General features: G+C 39.1%; 1 protein-coding gene across 3 annotated transcripts; it reads left to right on the top strand.

The window, feature by feature from the left end:
- Positions 1-1,987: 1,987 nt before the first annotated feature.
- Positions 1,988-4,632, top strand: HMGB2 (high mobility group box 2). 3 transcript variants are annotated; one of them, XM_008584232.1, is made up of 6 exons: positions 2,044-2,159; positions 2,689-2,857; positions 3,124-3,269; positions 3,347-3,521; positions 4,068-4,190; positions 4,221-4,632. In XM_008584232.1, the coding sequence occupies exons 2-6, from the start codon at positions 2,708-2,710 to the stop codon at positions 4,248-4,250; spliced, it is 624 nt and encodes a 207-aa protein (XP_008582454.1). In that variant the 5' UTR covers positions 2,044-2,159; positions 2,689-2,707; the 3' UTR covers positions 4,251-4,632. The 3 variants fall into 3 exon arrangements, with proteins under 3 accessions (XP_008582451.1, XP_008582454.1, XP_008582452.1); XM_008584229.1 differs by having other exon boundaries at positions 1,988-2,159; positions 4,068-4,632; XM_008584230.1 differs by lacking the exon at positions 2,044-2,159 and adding an exon at positions 2,202-2,263 and having other exon boundaries at positions 4,068-4,632.
- The last annotated feature ends 6,010 nt before the right edge of the window (positions 4,633-10,642 follow it).

Raw genomic sequence — 10,642 nt, 5'->3', positions numbered from 1 at the left:
GAGGGCACAGACCATGGCTTTTCATCTTTACACTTCTAATGCTAAGTTCTATGCTTGGAATATTCAATAAACAGATCTTCAATAACTGCCCAGTTTTAATATAAGAACAACTTATTTTATGTCATAGTTGTTTTTTTAAAGTATATATTCTAAAAATATAAACTTTAAAAATACATTTTAAAAGTGTAATGCATTAGTAATCTATTTATTGATATTTGAATAGTGTAGTATGATTTATTTTGTTAATTTACATTTTTGTGTGCTTTTAGTGCACACTTGTAACTGATTTTGTAGATATATATGTTTCACGCATACATAAGAATGTTAGAAACCAAGGATTATGAGTAATAAAATTCTGAGACCCTTAAACACAAGAAAATACTTCTAAAAAAATGCCACTTTATTTTTTTGCAGTAAAACATCCATAAAATAAAAGTTACCATTTTAACCAATTTTAAGTGTATGATTCACTGGCATTAAGCACATTTACAATGTTGGGCAACCACTATCCATTTCCAAGGAAAATACACTTTTTACAATCTAGTTTTTATTAGTAAATCTAGATAAATAACTGCTGGTTTTTAAGTACTATTTTCAAACCAAATAGGAGCATATAACAAATGCCCGTGAGTTTACTGAAAATATAACACAGAATACTTAAAATCTGTTGAAACTGGCAGTAAAATATATAGGCCAATAATACAGAAAAAAACAAAAAACAAGCTCTCAAAACTAAACACCGATATAGCATACTAAGATGTCAGTTAAAGCCCTCCTACCTTGGGAAAAGCAGCTTGTGACGCTGGTAAGCGGTAAGTTAAGGTAGCTTTGGTGCGCGCTCACTAGACACTAAAACCGAGGTTCTTAACCCGCGCTTGTTGCAGTCTGTAAAATGCTGCTGTATAAAGGTGGCGAACATATGCAACTGGGGGTGGGGCAGAGAGCATCCCTTGCTTTTATGCGATTCTCAGTTTTTAAAAATTATCACCTTAGAGGGACGAGACAGTGAATAACCAGGCGAAGGCTAGGGCAGCCAAGGCTACAGCCGCCAGGACCCCGGCTCCGCGCCCAGCGCTGGGTTGGGGTGCGGGGGCGGACACCGCCTCCGCCAAGCGAGCCCAGCCGGTGCAGACCCGCCGGAGGGGCGGGGCCAGGGAGCAGCCACCGCCTCCGCCCCTAACGACCCGGAGGGCGCCCTTGTTTACCTCCTAGTATTTGACACCGGGGACAAAGAGGGGCGGGAGGGAGGGGCCAACTGAGGGAAACCCCTTCGGCGGGAAGGGCCTTACTTAAGATCGTTTTGCAACACCCCAGGAGACGGGGCAACACCTACTCTCCCGCGACCCCCACACCTTTTCCGAGGTGCCCCGCCTTGTGCTCCTCGGAGTCTGCCTCAGCGACAACGGGAGGAGCTGGGCAATAGGTCGGCAGGGCAAACTCCTCAGTCTCTCACCAGTTATTATCCTTTGGACGACGAAGAGGTGACCCTGCGGGGCCATAGAGCAGAGCGACTACAGCTCCCAGGAGCCAACGCTGCGGGGCCGGGTTGGGGCGAAGGAGAGACAGGACCTAAACTGTGGTCGGATGAGGCGCAGAACAGGCTTCTTCTGTCACCTTAGAGCCAGCAAACAGAGCCACTGCCGCCAACCCCTTGAAAACCACCCCCAATTTCTCGTCTTCGTATTTTTAAATCTGGCGGGGCCAACCCTCTCGGGCCTGCCACTCCCCCCTTACAGCTCTAGCCAGTCAGCGTCAGGCCCGCCATTTTTCAAACCCTTTTCCCGCCGCCAATCAGGATCGAGCAGTACATTCCTCTCCTGACCGGTTCTAACGGGTCTGGGAGTTAACGACCTGGGGGACCCACCGAACCTGCTAGGCTGAGGATGGAGGGACGGGCCTCGCGAGACACCGGCCAATCGGAAGGCACCGTGGCGAGGGGGCGGGGACTCTTCGGGTTTGAATGATAGTCATAACCAATCAGAGAGCTGGGGGTGTGGCCGGTGGCTGGGCTCGTCAAGTTGCCGTGGCGCGGAGAACTCTGCAAAACAAGAGGCTAAGGATTGCGTTAGCGATAAACCAGTTCACGCCGGAGCCTTGGGAGGAAGCGTCTCTGTTGGGTTCGGCCAATCTGTGGGACTCTGAGGAGAACCTCGCACCAGGCAAGAGTCCCCTCCAAGCTCCTTGGGTTTGTGGGCCTGCCGTTCCCTCTCCCCTCAGAACCCTCTACCCGGTCTCGGCGCTGTGGCTCTCGGGGTTCGACCCGGTGAGCGGCGAGCGGAATTTGCGGTGCGGGCCGATGAGGGCCAGGGCTGGGAAGGGCGGGAATCTCGCCCGGGTCCCGTTCCAGTAGTTTTTTGAAGGTCGGTCGCGAGGCCACTAGTCATTGAGTGAGGGGAAGCCGGAGGACATTTGTCAGAAAGGGGTTCTCGAGGGCGCCCGCGGCGTTCCCGGCCTCGGTGAGGGGCGGCGGCGGCGTCTCGGGCCTCGCGGAGAAACTTGCTGATCGCGCGTGAGGGGTAATCGGCCGCGGCTGCTCCGGTCGGGGCCGGGAGGAGGGTGTGTGCGGCCGCCCTCAGAAGGAGGGGCGCGGCAGGGGGGGCGCCTGTTTGGGCGGGAAGCTGAGCTCAGCCGGCGCCCACCCTGGCAGCTGCGGGCTGCACGCCGACCCCCCGGCTTTCTCACTACTAGGTAGACACCGTCTGTCACCATGGGTAAAGGAGACCCCAACAAGCCAAGGGGCAAAATGTCCTCGTATGCCTTCTTCGTGCAGACCTGCCGGGAAGAGCACAAGAAGAAACACCCAGACTCTTCCGTCAATTTTGCCGAATTCTCCAAGAAATGTTCGGAGAGATGGAAGGTGAGACAGGAATTCAGAGCCCAGGGCTTTCAGGTGTGTTTTTTGGCCAGGGCCTTAAGCAGACAGGTAACTAGTAAAGTTTCAGCTTTGTTGCCTTGATGACTGATAACAAGTATTTTAGGCAAACCTTAAGTTTTTACTAACTTAAGACTACGGAAGCAAAAAGCTGTTAAGTAAGGGAAATGTGGTCCTTGAAGGTGATCTTAATTTGGGGGATTTGTTTATAGCTATTTACTGTATTTTTACTGCTCACTTTATGCCCATAGACCATGTCTGCAAAGGAAAAATCGAAGTTTGAAGATATGGCAAAAAGTGACAAAGCTCGCTATGACAGGGAGATGAAAAATTATGTTCCTCCCAAGGGTGATAAGAAAGGAAAGAAAAAAGATCCCAATGCTCCTAAAAGGCCACCGTAAGTTTATTTTAAAGTGAACCAAATTGCCCCTTGGATGTTTTGCTCAATTTATTAACTCTGTTGCTTCCTTTCAGATCTGCCTTCTTCCTGTTTTGCTCTGAACATCGCCCAAAGATCAAAAGTGAACACCCAGGCCTATCCATTGGGGATACTGCAAAAAAATGGGGTGAAATGTGGTCTGAACAGTCAGCAAAGGATAAGCAACCATATGAACAGAAAGCAGCTAAACTAAAGGAGAAATATGAAAAGGTACATTGTCTTCTTACCTTTTTAAAGTTGAGATTAAAATCAGGTAGGTATTTTCTAAAGAAGTGGGTTAGAAATAAGTATGAACTGTAGAAAGTTGGGAAACTTACATTAATGGTTGTCAGCTGTTTTGAAAAGGCATAATTAAAATTGTGACTGAAACCAGTGCCACAGGTAAATTCCTGCATATAGACTCATTTGTAGTTGTATGTCTGCTAGTTTAAAAAAATAGAGGGCCAAACGTATAGTTTTATGTAGATGTATTTGAATTGTGAAGTGTTGGGGGTGGGCAGGACTATGAGGTAAATGGGTATTGATAGTGAAAGTAGTACTGATGTTAATCTAATGTAACCTTTATCATTTTACATCATTAGCTTTCTAAAGCCTAGAGGGAACAAACACTCTCAAAACTGAGTTAGGCTCTGAATACTTTTTTAGACAGTTAGCAGGGTTATTGGCCAATAATTTTAGATTGTTTACAACTAAGTGGTTTTCACAGTTGAGTAATGATACCGGATGCTGATTTTATTTTCTTTGACAATATTTCAGGATATTGCTGCATACCGTGCCAAGGGCAAAAGTGAAGCAGGAAAGAAGGGTCCTGGCAGGCCAACAGGCTCAAAGAAGAAGAACGAACCAGAAGATGAGGAGGAGGAAGAGGAAGATGATGATGAGGAGGAGGAAGAGGAAGATGATGATGAGGAGGAGGAAGAGGATGAAGATGAAGAATAAATGGCTATCCTGTAATGATGGGTGTGGAGTGTGTGTGTGTGCGCTCAGGCAATTGTTTTGCTAAGAATGTGAATTCAAGTGCAGCTCAATATTAGCTTCAGTATAAAAATTGTACAGATTTTTGTATAGCTGATAAGATTCTTTGTAGAGAAAATACTTTTTTAAAAATGCAGGTTGTAGCTTTTTGAGGGGCTACTTCATACAGTTAGATTTTAAAGCTTCTGATGTTGAATGTTCCTAAATATTTAATGGTTTAATTTGTGTGTGGTAGCACAGCAAACTCATAGGAATTAGTATCGTAGTACATTTTGGGTTTTCTAGGACATTGCATTTTATGTTTTTTAAAAAAAGTTTTGTAATAAAATTATGTATATTACTTCTATTTGTCTTTGTCTTAATATGCTAAATTAGTTTTCACTTTGAAGAAACACTTAGTGATGCCATGTCAATGTTTTTGTATTTTTGCTTAGTTCTTAGGCAGTTATTTAAAACATTTTAAGGGTTAAAAAGAAAATCAAACATGCCCATATTTGTATTTGCAAATTTTTCTTAAAAAACCAGATCTGGAACTTAATGAACTTTAAGAACTTATGCAGTTTTGCAGAACAATTAAGTTTTGTTCTTGACATTTCATTTATTAGCTAACAAAATCCCAAAGGATTTTTTTTTTAACTTAACACTTTATTTGGGGGGAAAATTTCCTTTAATGTGAAGAAAAAGAGTTAGGATGGTGAACAATACCTAAAAGCACATGAACTAAAAAAAATCACTGGCAACAAGGTTAAGTTTTCTCTTGGATAAGCTGAACTAGTAAGGTAGAATACCAGAGTAGATTTTGAGTTATATCTTTTAAAATCAGTTTGGTCTTAAGCTTTAGGATTCTGGGTAGTTCGCCTAAGAAAGCATTTGAGATGGTTATCATGATTTCCCATAACTAATTTAACTAAATTTCACTAGGATTTATATTTACAGGAGAAGGGTAATTTTAGGAATGCTTGTTTGAGGAAGCAGAGTTAAGATCGTTTTGAATACTTGTTAGATGTTTCTAGTGAAAGTTGACCGTTGGCTAAATTCTTACAGAAGAAACCTATTTGTGGACAATAGTATAGTTAAACTTGACAATCTTGGTTACCTATTAAGTTTTACAAAAGTCGGGATTCTTATTTTCCAACCACAGGAGACTTGGTTGTGTCTCATGTCATATTTGGAATAAATATTTGGTAAGGTTTATTTCATTTCTTAAACAGAAAATACTAACCAAAGTTTTGTTAATATAATTAGCATAATTACCAGAGCAAATGGACTCAAGTAAAATCTTCAAACATCTTTATGATTGCCTTCTTTTAATTATATCCTGATATACACATACCAGTTTGAGGCTTTCACTGATCACAAAATGAAAAGTAAATTTTGTTTTCTGGTGTTAGGTAATTTAATACACCAAAACATTTGGGATAATGTATTTTAGATACTTAGGTGTGAATCCCAGTTGACTAGCTCTACCTTATTTCCCCCCCTATTATAATTGGTCAGTACCTATTTTACAGTATGATTAAATGAAAATGTAAGGTATTTTAAAACTACGTAGTGTATAGAAGAGATGTTAAATAGATGTTAAATACGAGTGTATAGAAGAGATGTTAAATAGATGTTAAATACGAATTTCTAAAATAATCTGTTTCCTTAAGAATTTCTAAATGTACAAATTAGACCCATGGAGCATACCTATTGGGTTCCGTGTCACCTTTTTGGAAGTCTTTGTGATGTCTTTCATTCTGTTCTCTATGTAAGATATATTTTAAGTTTGTATGCTAAGAACAACTCAGGAGCTGCTTTAGAATAACCTCAGGGTTTGAGATGGTTCTGCCTGGCTAATGTTTTATATTCTGTAAGTGTGACACGATCAAAATTCCAGATCCTTCTGAAAGACTAAACCAGTAAGCTTTTCAATAATCAAAACTAGGTAACTTCAAGGAATGGACATATTGATTGGAAAGCACTGAAATGAGGTAGGAATTAGCTTCTACACCAGATCAGCCACTACTTGGAGGAATGTGTATAAAAACCATTTTTTTTCCCTTTTTAAAAATAGGTCATATCTTGATGGTACAAAATGTAAAAATATGTAGTGGGTAATTCATATCCCTCCTTGATTCCCAGTTACCTTGTCCTCCCACGAAGCAACCCCAATAATGCAATAATCCTTCAGGAAAGACCTAAGGATAAATAATCATCTACATGTACAAGGATATATATTGGTATTATACAAATGGAAGCTTATATTCTTAATTTCATCACTTTATAGATTGTTCTCAAGAGCTGACAGGTTCTTTTAAATAGCTATCTGTAGTATCCCATTGAATAGATCATAATTTAAGTTCTCTACAAATAATTATGCTGTATTTTTTTGTTTTAAGAACAATATTGCTATGAATAATATCCTTGTATGTGATTTCACATGTGAAAAAAGTTCTATAAGTGAAATAGCTAGGGCCATGGGGACGCATGTTCTAAAATTTGCTAGTTACAATAGCTAAAACCTGTACTTAATATATGACAGAAGCTGCTGCTGTGCTTTGTTTCTCCACAGCAATGAATGTTGTGTCTGTTTCCTCTCAGCAACATAAGAGTTCTCAAACTTCTCAGTCTTTGTTATTCTGATACATAAAAAACACGGTTTCTTCTATTATGAGTTTAGTAATTTTTAAGAGTCATTTGTGTTTTCTTTCCTGTGGTCTTTTGTCTCATTGGTCTTTTTATTAAGTTTGTGGGAGCATTACATATGAAGGAAAATGACCCTTTGTCATTGTAATGTAAATATTACATTGTAATGTAAATATACCCTTTGACATGTATTGTAAATATTTTTCTCCTTGTCTTGCCTTTATTTATGATGCTTTCTTCATAGAGATTTCTTATTTTTATGTAGGCAAATTTGTCAATTCTTTTATGGCTTTGGGAGGCCTTTCCCACTCAAAGATTATAAAAACAATTATCTTTTGTTTTACTTTTTAAAAAAAATTTAAATCTTTCATCCTTCTGGAATTTATTTTGGTGAAAGGACTGAGCTAGGGGCTCAAATTAATTTCTTTTCCAATGTAAGCCACTACTTTTAATCTTAATCTATAAAAGCAGGGTACTGAAAAAGATCCTAAGATCCTTTACATAGGAAAGCACTTACTTCAGACTTGGTCAATAGATGACAGTATGCTTTTTTGGTTAAGTATTTTGCTTAACAGCATCATTTAAGTAGTAAATCATAAGCTTGTCTTAGAATAGTACAAATATAGCATTCTTAAACCTCACTTTCCACTACTACATGTGCCACTTAAAGTGTTTTACAAAGTAGTAATTTTATTTCTTGGGGAACAGCAGGAAGAAAGCTAAAGGAACTGTTATGCCACTGCATAAGATCTAGTCCTTTTAAAATAAAACTTCACAGCTCTCTAGAAATACCATTTTTAGACTAGTTCTTCATTGTCTAAACAATGACATTTTTGGAGACTGAAATTTTTAGAGAAAGAAGAATACTGACAGTAGGAAATGCAAAGACCTATAGAGGCTAGAAAAGGAAAAGGGCTGGATGTGGGGAGCATACAAGAATGTAAGCTCTGTGAGGGCAGTGAAATTTTTGTTTTTGTATACTACTGTATCCCTAGTGCCAGAAACTGTTCTATGCATATTTGTAAACAAATGCCCAGGATAAAAGGGGACAGCTACTATTTAGCTCAATTCTGTTGCTGGATGGAAATGTGTGTCTAGGATTCCCAGATCTCCCAAGTTTTCAAGTGAAACCAGAAATCTAGATTTTAAAAATGTGAAATCTGAATTTTAAAATATTGGCAATGAATTCAAGTTTGGGGATCAAAGAAAACATGTCTATAGGTAAGATTCTGCCCTAGTCGCCAGTTTACCACTTCTATAAAGTATAGGTAAATATAAGATTATTAATAACAATGTTTACTTCAGTCAGGTCTGTCAATAAAAGTTTATGCCAGCTAAGCTTTTGTTTGTTTTTGTTTGTTGTTTGTTTGTTTTTCCTGACGTGCACCAGCCATCCCTATATAGGATCCGAATCTGCAGCCTTGTAGCTACCAGCGCTGCACTCTCCCGAGTGAGCCATGGGGCTGGTCCCTGAGCTTTGTTTTTATAGATAAGAAACCCTTCTTGCCCTGATTGGAAATTTGTCTTAACTTACTATTCTGTAGTAAAGGTAAATATAGACATTGTTTTTGAGGTGTCAATGAAACTTCATTGTGCTCCTGGGCCTTTATTCTTTAGTACTTAACAGTATAGACTTCTCTTGTAGCGAAGCTTATCCTCAGTGTTTCCACATCTATGGAATATAGTGACTCAGGAGTACAATTAGATTATCGTGTTAAAAGGAAAGAAAAATAACTTTTAAGCAATGTGTAGCCACAAATTTTAGAACTGGAAATGGCCTTTATATCATCTGGTCCAGTCTCCTTTCCTCAGGAAGACATGGCAATCAACTCGGGCTGTCCTAGGACAGGTAAGAGATAGTATAATGCTATAGTTCATTCACATTTATGTATTATTCTTTGATTCTCCACACTTTTCCAAAAAAGATGAGATGGTGTATACAAATAAAAAAAAGAACAAAATATAAACACATGAAGGGAAAAAACAAGGTTATGAAAGAAATTAAGAGGGAGGTAGTTAGGAGCTTAGGCTTAGGAACCAGAGTTTAAATAAGGCTCTCTTTCTTACTGTTTTGGTACCATCAGACAACACATAACCTCTCAAGTTTCTTTATCTGTAAAATTAGAATTTTAAGTGGGAGGCGGGGAGTGAATGAGGTAGTACGTTTAAGACACCCTGGTGGCAAGAACAGTAAATGCTCAATGAATATTAGCTAATTTACATGCCAATATATATATCAGTTAATACAGATGCTATAACAAAGTATCAGATTCAGTTCTGAGATTCTTGACAGTCAAGGTGGAGAGGAAAATTAAAGAAGTTACATGGAAAACATATTCTTTTCGGAGAGTTTTTTTCAGCATCAAATAGAAATTCCTTCTATGAGGTTCTGGGGATATTGAGTACCAGAGCTGATTATGTCCTTGACCCCAATTCTAAATCTGTGAGCTTGGGCAAGTTATTTAACCTATCATGAATAAATGTGCAACTTAATGTATGTTTATTTAGTTACTTTTGATATTTATAAAAGTTTGGTGCATGAAGTCTTTCGGGAATTGTCTTTTTCACTCAATGCTATTACTAAAACTTGATTATACTAGTTTATTCATGCTCATCGCTGTGTAATATTCCATAGTTTGATTAAATCACAAGTCATCCATTCTCCTGTTGATGGGCATTCAAGTTCCCAGAGTTTTTGCTACTGCACATGGCAGTGCTAGAAAAATTCCTGTACAGGTCCTAAAGTACTCAAGTGCACTCCCTCCAGTAACCTGCCTTATTAATTCCAGCAGTCTCAAAGCAGCCCCAAACTCCCACTCTGCCTCCTCAGCTCAGTGATCACCACTTTGAGCTCCATTCCTTACACATAGTTGGGAAAGTTCTCCCAGGTAGACAAGACATGGTGAACCTGGGATTCACCTTGTGCGTTTCTCTTCTTTTAATTATCAGTCTGCTTTGCCTTTTATCCAGTTCCTGAAAACAGTTGCCCTATATATTTACCCAGTTTTATAGTTGTGTGGGATAGCAGGATAAGTTCAAAAGCAATTACTATGTCATAGCCAGAAGTGTAATTCTATCTCTATTTTCTAAAACTTTCTGTAAAAGTTTTAGTTTTGTTTTGGACATTTAATCTTTAATACAGCTGCAGTTTAGTTGCTCATATCAAAAGCCCAAGAGAAATTTCATTTAAAGATAATTTGAAGGGATACAGTATCTTAGATATTCTTCAAGATGCACTTAGTTTTAACCAAGGGTTGAATTAGGCCACTGAAAACTGCATTCTACACATGCTATGTGAATGGCATGAGGTAGAGATGATTTTTTCCCTTATGGTAACCATTTTACCTCCAGTTTAACTTTTGAGCTTTTCTCCTTAATTCATAAAGTAGGGGTAATGATATCTGATATATGAAACACATGCATACACACACATAGACTTTATAGAGGTCTCTGTAGGGTAGCTATCTAATTCTTATTAGAGACAGATTTTAAGACTTTGAAGCTAGATAATAATAGTTAACATTTATATTACTCTGACTTTGTGCCAAGAACTATTCTAAGCACTTTATATATGTTAACTCATTTAATCTTAATAACAACCCTATACAACAGGCACTATATTTCCCCCACTTTACAAATGAGAAAACTGAGGTATAGAGGTTAAGTAACTCATCGAAGTTCACATGGGTAATTTGTAATTTGTAGTGCACCAAAGATTCAAATATGGC

The sequence above is a fragment of the Galeopterus variegatus genome, unplaced genomic scaffold, assembly GCF_000696425.1.
Source record: "Galeopterus variegatus unplaced genomic scaffold, G_variegatus-3.0.2 Scaffold3179, whole genome shotgun sequence".
Lineage (NCBI taxonomy): Eukaryota > Metazoa > Chordata > Mammalia > Dermoptera > Cynocephalidae > Galeopterus > Galeopterus variegatus.
This window is presented reverse-complemented; position numbering and strand designations above follow the sequence as displayed.

Excerpts from the sequence above, each read along its gene's own strand:
- HMGB2 (XM_008584229.1), top strand. The coding sequence starts at position 2,708 with ATGGGTAAAGGAGACCCCAACAAGCCAAGGGGCAAAATGTCCTCGTAT. Across the intron at positions 2,858-3,123 it reads AATGTTCGGAGAGATGGAAG|ACCATGTCTGCAAAGGAAAA; the intron begins GTGAGACAGGAA and ends TTATGCCCATAG. Across the intron at positions 3,270-3,346 it reads AATGCTCCTAAAAGGCCACC|ATCTGCCTTCTTCCTGTTTT; the intron begins GTAAGTTTATTT and ends GCTTCCTTTCAG.